Source organism: Lactuca virosa, chromosome 9, assembly GCF_052849685.1.
Source record: "Lactuca virosa cultivar CGN04683 chromosome 9, Lactuca_virosa_CGN04683_v6, whole genome shotgun sequence".
In the NCBI taxonomy this organism is placed as follows: Eukaryota; Viridiplantae; Streptophyta; class Magnoliopsida; order Asterales; family Asteraceae; genus Lactuca; species Lactuca virosa.
This window is the reverse complement of record NC_136434.1, coordinates 21184521-21198746: the sequence shown is the minus strand read 5'-3', so window position 1 is coordinate 21198746 and position 14226 is coordinate 21184521. Positions and strand designations below refer to the sequence as shown.

Here is a 14226-nt window from a genome sequence, read left to right as displayed (position 1 = left end):
AAATTTTGTTTCTATTTATTACGTCTTAACAATTAACAATTAATCCAGCACCAAAAAAATACTACATATCTTTTCTTTTTTCCTATGAATTTCTCTTCGAGCTCAAATTATTAATTTCCGTCAATATCCCGGATTCCCGGGTATATAAACTATACAGTCATAGCAGGTGACATAGAGGGGAAACAAAGATGATTATTCCTGTTCGTTGTTTCACTTGCGGCAAGGTAAACCCTAAAACCCTAATTCTCGAATAATCATCTGTATTTCTTTTCCGATTAACATAAAGTGAATCATGTTTTTGTTCGTATGTTTAATGTTTCGTAACTTCTTTCGAGGACCTAATTTCATCGACAAATTTGTGTGTTTTGTTAGGTCATTGGAAACAAATGGGACACGTATCTTGATCTTCTCCAGTCTGATTACACGGAAGGGTGAGGAATTCTCGATGCCTTTTTTTTTCTATATATATCGAATGATTGGCCTTGTAAGAACTGCAATTACTTTGCTGATTGCAATTATAGCCCTGTTAGTGATAGATTCAAGATTTTGAATATACAGAGAATATTGGTATTTACAGCATTTTACAATTTTCGACTCTGTATATTTGCCCCTTTTCTGAAAGCTGGAATCTAAAGCTGGACACACTAATATCAACTTCTAAATTGATAAAATTACAGAAATCTGATGAAGAAATTTTGTTAAGAAGCACAGTAAACTTTGTAACTTCTCTCCTATGGACGCATATGCATACTCTTTTTTCTTATCTTACTTTTTCCTTCATGACTAATTTGATTGTAGAACTTACATGGACTTTAACAGCAGATTGTAACATTTCTTAACTTTTCATATCATGGTGCTAAATCCTTCTGTTTATAACTTTTCACCATTATTGGCTGTGTTCATAAGAACTTTGATTCATTTATAATTTATGGTCTTTTTTTTTCTGTTGACTCATGCAGAGATGCTCTTGATGCTTTGGGACTTGTCCGTTATTGTTGCAGAAGAATGCTAATGACTCATGTTGATCTCATCGAGAAGCTTCTGAACTACAACAGTAACCTCACTCCCTTTTTCTATATCAAAAATTCTTTTCCACATTACATATGAAGTGATTATTATATTTAAAGCCATAATTAATCCAGTAAATTTAGGAACAGCCATTGTTTCTTTTTTGCTCTTACACTAACAAAGGTGGCATTCTGTTGCAGCATTGGAGAAATCTGATACGAGCTGAGGCCTTGTGAAGAATGTTTTGGATAAACCTAAATAGCTTCCCTAATGTATGATAAATTGTATTGATTAAACAAAATGGATTGATGTTTGGGTTGTGTTCGTCTACTGTGGGAATATTATTTTGGTTTGAAGGATTTGTAAACTTGTATCTTTTTACAAGGGTTGTAGATCCATTTGAAGAGCATTGTGTTGTAGTTTATAGCTGCATTTATTTGGATATTTGCCTTTGATCATTTCTAAATGGGTGACGAAGTGATATATTAGTGGGCTATTGCTTCGTAAGGATGTTTTGGAAGGAGTAGGAATCTGTCAAATAGAACTGGAATTTGTAGGGTTTGGTATCTTAATCACAAGGAACGTTCTGAATCAGTCGCACATTTTAGATACATACCATTTTCATAGCATCTTTACCTTACTTATCTTAAAAAATCGCCGACTTAACACTTCTTAAGACATCATGTTTTGAAAACACAACTTAAGTAAAAATAAGAATTTTGAAAACACGTTTAGTCAATCATGTTTCAAAATAAACATTTGAACACTTCTTCAGAAATCACCCTTTAGATCATATCATCTTTAATATATGCTAACGCTATATACACAACTTAAGTAACACCTTCCTTAAATACACACTCGGGAAAAAGATATTGGTGCATTTAGTTATGGAAAAATGAGGCGTTTTTAGGAAAAAATTTCTAAGAAAAATAAGAATTTTGAAATCACGTTTAGTTCAATGATTTTTTTAAAAATTTCACAGAAAATGAAATTTTTCCGAAAATACAAAGAACTTAGAAAATTTTAAAGAACTAATAATTATTATTTTTCACATTTTTTTAATTCAATTTTAAAAAAAAAATATAAATACACAACCACCCTCACGCCACCCCTCCTACCCCACCCCAACCCTGCAAACACACACCCACACCCACCACCACCACTACCGTAATCACTGACCCATCACCACCTTCATCGCGACCATTGCCATTGTCACCACTACTGCCATCACCACGACCATCGTTGCCATTATCGTTGCCCCCACCAACACTGCACTACAAACCCCACCCCCATGATTTCTTATGTTGGTGATCCACAAGTCAACTGAACCACCCTCTTAACCCATTTTAATTTGGATACCCATGACCACAAAGTCATCTTAGTTATAATCACATATGAATGGATGCAACATGTACATGTTTTTTTGCACCATATTAATTAACCCTTTGAACCAACACAATTAAAACACACCTCGTCTTAAGTTCTAAATAACACTCAGTTGTCTATCATTGTTCTCTAAAACAAAAAAATTAAAGTCACACCTCTTTATTTCACAAAACACTTATTTGTCTCTAAAACAAAGCAATTAAAGACACACACATGTTTTTTTGTTGGAAACAACAAATATATTAAAAACCTTACCTAGCTAGATACTAGGCGAAAACAGGTACAAAGAAAGTAAAGCAAATACATATTAAAAGTATTAGCGGATACAATCAGATGCTAAGGAAAAGGCATGAACTCCAATCACTCCATCTAAATACTTATGAATTACACTGTGGTTTTGAACCACAGGAACACTGTAGATTTAACGAGGTCAACCACTTTAGTAGGGGAATCTGGATTTGTTGAAAATTCGATCATTTCACACATTCCAAACATCCCATAATATGCCATAACAAATTCCCAACAAGATGTTCTTTTGTTTTGGATAATTTCCCTAATTAGACGCAAACTTTAGGATCTCCTTAACCTTGCTGAAATCGACATTCACCACTATCCCACACCATCTAAGAATCCATACCCAAATTGTTTTCGCATATGGGCAGTCACAAAACAGGTGATCTATGTTTTCTTCTTCATTCTCACAAAAAAACACGTGCAATCGATTCAATGTTTACTCTCCTATTTTTAAGTGTAGCATCCGACATGATCTTATCCAAAAACGCTCTCAAAAAAAAACATGCTACCTAGGCAGGGACAAACGCATGAATTGACAGTAGGTGTTGCCGAATTTTTTTTCCGGTCAAACATAATATAAAACCAAAAAATAATTCATTACGTCTAATACAAATAAGTGATCCATTACATAAAAGTTAAAAACATAACAACGATCTATCATCTATTATAATTTAAATTTGTCCTCTTCATGCATACATCTTTTGAAACTGTTCAATTACCTTGTCATTCTCAACTTTCACAAGTACTTCGGTCTCAACATAGCAAAGCAATGCGTCGTTCAAAAACTCATCGCCAATTTTGTTATGCAAGTCGGTCTTCAAGAGCTTCATCTTCGAAAAACATCTTTCTACACTTGCGATCGCTACGGGTAATATCAAAGCCAACTTTAAAAGCTTATAAACCAAAGGATAAGACCGATGTTTCCCCGTACTAACCATTAATCGAGAAAGCTCGGAAATTCCTTTCAAAGTGGTAAAACGCTCATCTTTGATGCAAGAGTGATAAAATATCTCAAGTTGTCCTTCAAGGTCTATCAAACCCGAATCATCAAAGTCATACTTGTACAACTTAGCCAACTTCAACAACTTTGATTTGTCAATTGTGCAAATGAATCGTAATGGATCAAAGCACCCATGTATTCTAGTAACTGTGTGCTTGTTTCACTAAATCGATCCCGATATTCTGTAAGTTGAATATCCACCACCGTGTTGAAGATTTCAACCTCAAAATGGAATCTATTGGTCTTTATGGTCGTACGGTTTCTAGCACCAACATAAAAATCCTCCATTTCCAAAGTGGCAATATTGTGTGTCTGACAAAAAGAGGATATCTTTGGCAAAATGCTAGCAAACCTCGTGTCTCTTAAAGATTGCAATGCATCCATTGTCCCTCTAACCATCGAAGCCGCTTCTAAAATTTCTAGATCTATATTTTTTGAAGTTGCTTTGATAATGTACCCGTGAGACGTAAAATGTCATACATCATATATAACTAAAACACGAACTCATAAGATTTAAAATATACAAAGATTCCGGACGCTTGTTGACGGTTTTCCAATGACCCTCCATCCACTTTCACAATTTCTAAAACTACAAGAACATCCGCAAACAACTTCATCAAACTTGTGAGTGTGTTGAAATGTGAACCCCATCTTGTATCTCCTGCTCGAACAAGTGTAGTCTATTGATTTAACCCTCTTCCCGTTCAAGTTCACCTCTACACAAGACTTTTTGCACCCTTTCTTTTGCTTGTTCCCGTAGTAAGTCTTTTCTTTTACACGAGGCACAAACAACATTAACCACCAAGGACATTTGCTCAAAAAAGCCACTAACACCATCATGCTTCTTTGCTACAGCTACAACCACTAATTGAAGCTGGTGTGCAAAGCAATGTACATAAAAAGTTGTGTCATTCTCTTGTAATATCAAATCTTTCAAACCATTGAATTCCCCTCGCATATTGCTAACCTCATCATAACCTTGTCCTCTTATCTATTAAAAAAATTATATATATATATATATATATATATATATATATATATATATAACACATAAAGCTAATTAAATGAAATTGAAGTAACAAAAAAGTAAAGAATAAATTACATGACTACTACTCAATGTATTACTTGTAAATACTTCATTTATGGCGTTTTCGAGTGTCAAAGATGATGTATCATTCACGTACACAACTCCAATGAATCTTTCCTTCACAAAGCCAAGACTATCGACATATCGCAAAACAATAGCCATTTGTTCCTTTTTTGATACATCATTAGATTCATCAACCAATAAAGTGAATACATCTCGACCAATCTCTTGACGAATACTCAAAAGTACTTCTTGTGCAAAACATTGCACAAGTTCTTTTTGAATTTTAGGGAAAATAAGTTGATTGTTTTTAGGAGCATTTTCTAAAGTATTGTTTTTAGGGAAAATGTCTTCACTAGTCTCTCGAATGGCTTTTAACACTTCAATGTAAAACCCTTTATTTTCCGAGTTAACTGAATCGTCATTACCACGAAACGGTAATCTGGTTTTCAATAAAAGTCTAACAACAATAATAGAAACACGTAATTGCGCTTTATATTTATGGTCCTCCGCTTCGGTTTGCCTCCTCAAGACTACATTAATAGCTTGTTTTTCTCTCAATAAAAAATCACAGTTTTCTCTTGCTTTGTTGTGAATACTATCACCATTACCCACATGAGTCCGAAATGCATTTTGTTTATTCCAAGTATCAAAACCTTGGGAAAAAATGCATATCTCCCTCCTTTTTGTCCCATGAGGTCTCTACACACATAACAATATAAACAATATGTTTTTTTTTTCTTTTTCATACTATATTCTAACCAATCAAAATCGTTAAACTATGAAGGAACGAAGCTTCTTAATCTATCACCTATTTTCATTTTGGAAATTTATGTATCCTTATTTGACAAGGTTCTTGAAGCAAATATGCCATTCTTACATCATCTCTTATATTTGAGGCATAACTTGTAATCTTTGGCCTATCCGTCGGGTCCTTCGGAAGATCTTTCAAATCAACGCTATCATTAGTTTCATTAGAGCATGGTATTTGTGGAATTGTATTAGAAACCGAAGGGATTAATTGATTGGTGATTGGTGTTTGGGAACATCCTTCACCACTTTCATTAGGATTAGGTCTTGGTCTTTTGGTAAGAAAATCACCAAGGGTAACCTACAATTCAACATTAAGCTAAATAACTAATAATTTCACCAAATCATCTAATAGCTTCAATAAAACGTAAAAACATACAAATTACACCAAATCAAAATTGAACTTCAATAAAGACAATAAGACATAAAATTTTATTTCACCAAATCAATCAACAAGTCAATAACATCAATAAAAACATAACAATTTAACAAATTCAAGATAAAAACATAGTAATTTCGATTTCAACCTAAACAAATTGGTAAAATTTCAATTTTCAAACACTTACTTGCTTCATTCTTAGCTAGGGCTTGAAGTCGAATTGAACAAATAGGAATCGATTTTTGCTACTCAATCAACAAGACACTCAAGAAATTAGAAGGAATTAGCAATGGAACTCATGGAAGCATCAAGCAGCAAGCGAAGTCGTCAAGTGAAGTCGTCGATTGCAAATATGTGCGTCCGTCCCAGTTAGTGTCAATGCTTTTTTTTCTTTTTCTTTTTGTTCTTGTCGATTAATTGTCTCCCATTCTCCCAGTTGGATCAAAAGATCCAATTATCTAAATTCCATTGGTCTATTTAAGTTATTTTTTGGCTAAAATTAATAGGATTTTTGGACTACTAATTAATAAGTTTAAGTCATAAATATATTTTTGGGCTTGGTTGATCCAATAGAGTGGTAATTTTTTTACGAGTTGCCAGTTTTTTTACGTAGTTGCCGATTTTTTTACGTAGTGTGCTTAAGCTTCCAAGATGATTTCCCCTCATTCTTCTTCCTTCAATGACACAAAAAATGCACTCTTAAGCTCAAGATTCTCACACAATGGATTAGGGTTGCAAAGGGACAATTTAGGGGATGTAGGATGATGAGGGAAAAGGTCTTGAGGATATAATGATGCTTAAATAGGGCACAAACCCTAAAAATTAGGGTTTGACCCCTAGCCATGTACGCCCTGCGTACGCCCAACGTACTCAACAGATAACACGTCCCTTTTAAAGGGGCTAAGGGACCAATATTATAGTTAAATTTCATACCAAGGGTATAAATGGAAAATACCTAGATCAAGGTGATACAAGAACAAAAAGAAGATTCATTGGGTTGCGTGGGATGTGGTTACGAAACCCAAGCAAATAGGAGTTCTCAGAGTGGGAAGCCTTAGATCCCTAACTATTGCGTTTCTTACGAAATGGTGGTGGAGATTAAAAATAGAAGTTGATTCTCTTTGGTACTCTTATATTAAAGCTTTACATAACATTAGTGTAGTTGATGGGAGCCCTTTTGCGAAGTGTGGCATTCTGGGGACGTGGCTCTCTATTTTTCAAATAAAATGGGAGCTCGAGGAATGGGACATTTCTTTGGATAATCCTTTTTGCAGGAAATTGGAGCTGGAAATTGCACACATTTTTGGAAGAACAAATGACTTGGAGATTACATGCTTAAAGAGAGATTCCTGAGTTTGTATAAGCTTGACATTGAGAAAGATTGCATGGTTTTGGACAGGTTAGTAAAGAACATTGATGTTGTTTTTCAGGGGAGTTCGAAGAGGCAACTAAGGACGGGAAAATAGGCTAGAGAGTTGGCTGCGTTGAAAGATGTTGTCTACGGTTTTACTTTGTCCCCAAATTTGGATACTTGGTTTTGGAGAGTTGATGTTTTAGGGATTTTTTCTGTCCGCTAGTTAAGGATTTTGATGGCTGAAAATCTTAGGGTTCACATGTAACATCCCCAAAAATATAGATAAAATTTTGTTTTTAAATTTATTCAATTTATAAGAAGCTAATATCAAAATATTCAAAAGAGTCATATTGCAACATGTTATTAGAGTACAAATCCCAAAATCACTAAGTGCAGAAAAACATAAGTGATGCGGTGCGATCAGGTCGGGCCATTCCTCTTCGAACTGGAAATACCTGAAACAGAAACTGAAATTTGTAAGCACAAAGCTTAGTGAGTTCCCCCAAAATACCACATACTAAACAAACATACTGCCAAGTATATCTAGGTGCTGGCCTACCCCTTCGGCCTATTTTAAACGGATACTGCCAAGCATATTTGGCTGCTTGCCCACCCTTTCAGTCTATATCAACCGGATACTATCAAACATATATGGGTGCTTGCAATCCCCTTCGGTCTATTTCAACCGGATACCGGGTCTATTTCACCCACTGTTACTAGCACATAATATCATAACAAAAATCACAGAGTCATCAAGCAAATACAAGCATATTTGACAATTATCACAAAGACAATCATCACACTATAACATGAACTAGTGGGTCGGCCTTGATGCCTTCAACCGACGAATACTACGAAGGAAGACTCACCTCAAACTGTGAGTATCAAATCACACTCAACAGATGACTCACAAAGTAATCCTCTCCCTATCATACAAACATACAACCCTAATTAGAAATTACGCCACATTCTAACCAGAAAGTACAAAACCCTAATCCTTGACTTAAGACAAAAGGCCCCTTCACCTTTGCCTTATTGGGCCTCCTATCCTCCAAAGCCCAAATTCATAAAATCCCAAAAAGGCATCCAAGCCCACTATAGGGCCTCTAAGGCCTAATATGGCCCAAGAGCCCCAAACGTGGCCTTAGGACTAAAATAACTTGCTACAATAAGGTGGGCCTGAGACCCAACATACTTAAGTCTAAAGCCCAACACCAAACGAGCTCAAAAACCTTCTAAGCCCACTGACTGCGTACATGCGACCTACTTGGTTTGTACGCCCATCGTACACTGGTGTTCACTAGGGGTCGAGGCGCTGACCCATCATCACTTCCATGTCTTAATCCATTAAGACCCAACGTTCAAAACTTAGATCCAGTCCCCTAAAAATGTCCTAAGCCATAAAGTTGCAAACTTTATGCTTTTGCATGCAAGGATGGGGCCCAAAACACGAATCAAGTCCATATGCACACTTGGATGGCTCCTAACACTTGCATGGTTGAGGCTTAACCATCAAGGTCCGATTTTTATGACTCAAAACACCTCCAAGAGCTCAAAAGGACAACTCATATGGTCTGAAGTTGCTTAACTCCAAGAACCGAAACTATAGGAGCAAAATATACCATTTTCTACCCTAAATCTAGATCTAAGCATGCAACGGTCAATGTTTAAACTTTATACCTTCAATGGGTCGGAAATGGTGCCAAACTTCTGGATCTACAAGGTCTTCCCACGTTCTTGCTTCTTCCCAAGCTTCCTTCTTCTTCAAAGACTCTAAAGAACACCAAAAACTCTCAAAAAGCTCACAAATGCACTCAAGGTGGCTTATGTTTCGAGATTAGCATAACAAGGGCAATGGAGGCTGAAGAGGTAAAGGGCTTGGGGGACTTAAGGTCCTTAAATAGGGTGCAAACCCTAAAAACTAGGGTTTGCCTCAGACACACGTACACCATGCGTACTCCACGTACGTCCAACGTACGTGGTTAAGTCCCGCGACTATATATGTGGCTAGTACACTAAGCGTACCCAATGAGTACGTCCTGCGTACAAACCAAAGGACCAATTTGAAAGAAAATTGCATTAAAGACTTGTAACATCCCAAGTTCAGAAGCAAGAGTTCGGGGGTGTAAAGTGTAAATGGGAGGATGGACTCGGCGAGTTGGAGCTATAACTCGTCGAGTCGGAGCATGTGAGGAACACGTGTTAAGTGGCCTGACTCGCCGAGTCGGCGGCGGGACTCGACGAGTCAGTGCTGTGAAGAGAAAACCCTAAATCTTAGGGTTTGCACCCTATTTAAAGGATCTATTGTCCACCCCTCGGCCCCCTTACTACCCTTTGAGATCCAGAAACCCTATAATCGTGAGTGAGAGCCTTGGGAGCATTTTGGAGCTTGGATAAGTGATTTTGTGAAGGGATCTTGTGGATCAAGAAGCTTGTATCAAGGAGAATTGTGGAGATCCGGATTATTCATCAGTTGGAGGTCGTCTTGAGGTAATGAATCGCTTCCTTGGCCCTTCTCCTTTCTAGATCCATCATTCATGGAGTTTTAGGGCTTGTTTGGGGATGATATGATGAGATTTTGGTGCATAAGTTAGATATGGAGTTGAAACTCCAGATCTGAGTTCTACTTGGATCCTAAATGCAGAAAGCCTTTAGTATTGTTATGCAAAAGCCATCCCTCATGAGTTAAGTTCCTATCTAGCTTGGTTTTCGGATTTTGGGACATGAAAGCACGTAAAAGGTAGCAACTTTATGTTGCTAATGCGCTCTAGGGACCTAGATCTACTGTTTGGATCAAAGGAGTAGCTCTGTATCATTCGATTATGGGAATACCCGTATGAACTCGGCGAGTCTGGGAGATGACTCGGCGAGTCGAGTGGGGTTTTGGTTCGATGTAGTCCCGAGTGGACTCGGTGAGTCTGGGAGATGACTCGGCGAGTGGGTCTGAGGTTTCAGGCACTGAGTCGCGTAGTGACTCGGCGAGTCTGTTAGGAACTCGGCGAGTCGGGTCGTGTATGGTGGGTTTCTGAGTTCATAAGCTCGACGAGTCGATAGGTTGACTCGACAAGTAGGATCAACCAGGAAGGTTGACTTTAACCAGGACTGAGACTTTGACCAAGAGTTGACCTGTTGATTTCCAGGGGTATGTTGGTAATTTGGGTTCTGATAGTTGTGGTTTCTTTGGAGTGATAGGTGGTGGTGTTTGTGGCGGTGATCGAGGGTTTTGATTCTATCTCTCCAGCTCGGCAAGTGCAATGTGAGTTATTCTCACTATATCAACAGGGTCTAAGGCACCAAGGCCGACCCTTTATCGGATTAGAATCCGGGTAACTGTTTGATATGTTTTTGATTTGTTAGATCTGCATCCGGGTAATTAGGATGGTATTATGTTAGTGACCCGGTTTAGGTCGATATCCTAGTATATAGGTTGATGGTATGCTAATGACCGGTTAGGTCGGTATCCTGGTTAGAATGTTGCTATGCTATATGATCCGCTGGATTGGTTTGTTTGGTTGTGGATAGTTATGTGATTACCTGTTTATGTGCACATGGTTGTTTGATTAGGGTTGGGTTGTGGTGGGTCCTGCTTTGTGCTGTAGGCCAACATACCCAGGGCGGACCGGATAGACCGAAGGCCCAGCGAGCGGTCCGGATAGGATGAAGGCCCCAAGAGGGCGGTCCAGATGTGCCGAGGCTCGGAGAGTGGACCAGACAGACTGAAGGCCCGGTGCGGGCGGACCAGTCATACTGTAGACTCAGAGGGTGGACCGGGTGGACTTAAGGCCCGGTGTGGGCGGACCAGTCACACTGTAGACTCGATATGCATGGCTGCTCTGTATTGTGATATGATATGATTATGGTTGTATGTGGTTGGTATTTTGGGGGTAACTCACTAAGCTTTCGGGCTTACAGTTTCAGTGTATTGTTTCAGGCACCTCAGGAGATCGTGGCAAGGCGAAGGCGTGATCATACCGCTCCTCATTTTTATGCTGATGTTTCTGGGATACTCTGATAATAAACTAATTGAAAACCTTTTTGTAATAATTAATGGAATTGGATTGTTTTTGAAAAGGTTTAAATTGGTTGGAAATTTATGAGTGTTACAAGTTGGTATCAGAGCCTTGGTTTGAGTGAATTGGAGGAACATTCGTGTGAATCCAGTCTCAAATCAAGGGGAGTTTTCAAAATGATTTCTAAAATGGTTTTCAAAATAAGTAAAGGAGGATGCAGAGTGTATGATCAGTCGGAGCCAGTAAGTAGACCCCAAAATACCATACAAGTTATTTGATTATGTGGTATGATTAGAACAACATGCTAGTACTAGGTTAGGGATCTTCAGGATTGCATAATATAATTGCCTGATTACATGATACCTTCTAGCCTTGGGTTTCCTTTATATGAGATTGACATCATTACTGTAGTTGCTTAGTGTATGCATCACGGTTATACATAATTAAGATCTTATAGCCTGAGAATGTTTAATTTAGCCTTATGTTATGTTCTTGTTTGATTGGGAGCTTAGGGTAGGATTGGATATTCGAAAGTCTATAGGGTCCAGCGTTATGTATGGCTAGCATACACTAGTGCTGCATGGTTGGTGGAAGTTTCATGGATGGGTGGGCTGTGTGGGACCAGTAGGTCGGTTATGAGATAGTTGTGCTCCTCTAGAAGTGACGATTGAGTGTTCTTCATGTATACGTTATTGCTAGGGTGTTGTGGTGATACTTGATACAAATATGGGTAGGTGTGGAAGGTAGTATGGGCTCGTACTACTGAAAGCACAGGACCCATACGCATATCAAGGAAGTCACAACCCCTAGGGTTTTGTTGGGAGTTAGTTCTCGGGGTTATTATGAGGAATGCCTAATATCTTGTGGTGTATTTTCAGTATGGTGGTTACGAGACGTACCGGGGATGGATCCATATCAGGATCGGGATCAGGAGAGGGTGGTCAGGGTGGATCAGCGCCACCCGAGGTCATTGGTCAGATGAGTACGGATGAGTTAGATGCCAGGGTTCGTGAGATCCTGCATGATGAGGTTGCTGCTATGTTTCGGGCTCAGTTGCCGGAGATGTTTGGGTCGATCAAGACCGCCATGGTTGAGTACTTTGATGAGCGCTATGCAGTTCTTGCAGATACAGCTGCCGCGACAGCTGCAGTGGCAGGGGGAGGAGCCGGTCGAGGCTTTCGGTATTGGGACTTCGATAATACGAAGCCCCCTACTTTCGATGGAGTTTAGGATCCGATCATTGCTATGAGATGGTTGTCAGATGTGGAGGGTTGCTTTTTCACGTGTTCATGCCTTGCGGATCAGAGGGTGAGGTGTGCTCTGAACCTTTTGAGGCTCGGGGCGAAGGATTGGTGGAGGTTGACTACGGGATCTTATTCTGATGCGCAATGGGCTGCGGTTACTTGGGATTAGTTCCGGGAGATGTTCAGTACTCGTTATGTTCCGCGGGTTGAGAGAGAGAGAGAGGTTGGCTCAAGAGTTCTTGGAGCTGAAGCAAGATTCGGAGTCGGTGATGGAGATCACTAGGATGTTCACGGAGAGGGCAATGTTTTGCCCTGAGTTTGCTTCGGAGCAGGCTTAGATGTCCCGGTATCTGAGTATGCTCAAGAGGGATATCAGACAGTTTGTGTCCACGCAGAGATGTGATACCTTGTTGGAGTTGCAGGAGGCCACCAGGCGGCGCGAGTTGGAGGTTGAGTTGCAGTTGCGAGAGCAGAGGCAGGCCCCGGTGCAGTCGCAGCCGGCGCCGAAACGGTCCAAGACCGTTGACTCTAGGATTGGAGGGCAGAGCAGCCGCACTTGTGAGAAGTGTGGGAAGGGTCATACCGGAGTTTGTAGGTCCGGTGGTACGTGCCGCAAGTGCGGGAGAGAGGGGCATTATGCGAGGGATTGCCGTCAGTCGGCCCCGGTTCAGGATGTGAGGATTTGTTATCACTGCCATCAGGTCGGTCACATGAGGGCCAACTGTCCACAACTTGTTGCAAGACCGGTGCAGGCTCCAGCACCGGCCACTTTGAGGATTACTGGTGGGGGTCAGGTGGAGCGGAGCCTCCGAGGGCTCAGGGACGTGCTTTCCAGCTTACAGCAGAGGAGGTCGGGTCAGAGCCAGATGCAGCTGCTGGTATGTTTCTATCTTGTTATCTTGTTATTGTGTGGTATTGTAAACATTTCCATCTTTACAGCATGGTTCTTAGTAGATCTGAGGATTTTAGTAATTAGGAGTTGTAGACGGTTAATTCCCAGGAGTATAGATGATCGAAAGATAGGTTGCATGATCTCTTTGCTAGGTATAGCATCTGCGATGTGAGAAGTGTTCAGCTGAGATTCGAACTTCCTTGGAGTTCGGATGTGCGATGTCGGGAGGGTTGTTCTGTGAAGGTTGCTCACTCCAGAGGGAATCAGTTCATGGATAAGGGGGATAATATTGAGTAGAGACGTTTGAGCTATGCCGATTTCGCCATCGGTAGTTAGTAGTTGGTGCACTAAGTGGGGAGAATTGGAAAATTCTCAGGTGAAACAGCAAGCATCCAAGGTTGGTTAGATCCAGCAGTGTCTTTAGCCGAGAGTGTGGTCTGGTTAGAGCAGTTGATAGACACGTGGGTCAAGGAGCAGACCATTGTTTCAGATAAGGTGGTTGACTGACATGAGGCCTGGGGTTAGGCCGGGGTTAAAATTCATAGAATGGATCTGGAGTTCGGAACCCCAAGAGGGCTAGAACAGTCTACATGGGAGAGGTTCCCGGGAAGAATGGTTCAGGGTGGTGTACAACAGTTTTGAGCGGTCCGGATAGACTGAAGGCCGGTGGGCGTACCAGTCAGGCTGAAGGCTCGAAGAACGGTCCAGACAGGCTGAAGGCCCAAGAGGGCAGTCCAGACATGCTGAAGGTTCTGAGAGTGG

General features: G+C 40.1%; 3 protein-coding genes across 3 annotated transcripts; 1 reads left to right on the top strand and 2 right to left on the bottom strand.

The window, feature by feature from the left end:
• The first annotated feature begins 68 nt into the window (after positions 1–68).
• On the top strand, positions 69–1412 carry LOC145137720 (DNA-directed RNA polymerases I, II, and III subunit RPABC5). The gene is made up of 4 exons (XM_079071861.1): positions 69–224; positions 373–431; positions 960–1054; positions 1209–1412. Exons 1-4 carry the CDS (start codon positions 189–191, stop codon positions 1232–1234), a joined length of 216 nt encoding a protein of 71 aa, XP_078927987.1. The 5' UTR covers positions 69–188; the 3' UTR covers positions 1235–1412.
• A 696-nt stretch (positions 1413–2108) lies between these two features.
• LOC145139001 (uncharacterized) lies at positions 2109–4087 on the bottom strand. The gene is made up of 3 exons (XM_079072974.1): positions 3820–4087; positions 3408–3718; positions 2109–2282 (listed from the first exon to the last, which is right to left on the bottom strand). Exons 1-3 carry the CDS (start codon positions 4085–4087, stop codon positions 2109–2111), a joined length of 753 nt encoding a protein of 250 aa, XP_078929100.1.
• A 289-nt stretch (positions 4088–4376) lies between these two features.
• On the bottom strand, positions 4377–6160 carry LOC145139000 (uncharacterized). The gene is made up of 4 exons (XM_079072973.1): positions 6152–6160; positions 5656–5886; positions 4791–5477; positions 4377–4679 (listed from the first exon to the last, which is right to left on the bottom strand). The coding sequence occupies exons 1-4, from the start codon at positions 6158–6160 to the stop codon at positions 4377–4379; spliced, it is 1230 nt and encodes a 409-aa protein (XP_078929099.1).
• Between the last annotated feature and the right edge of the window lie 8066 nt (positions 6161–14226).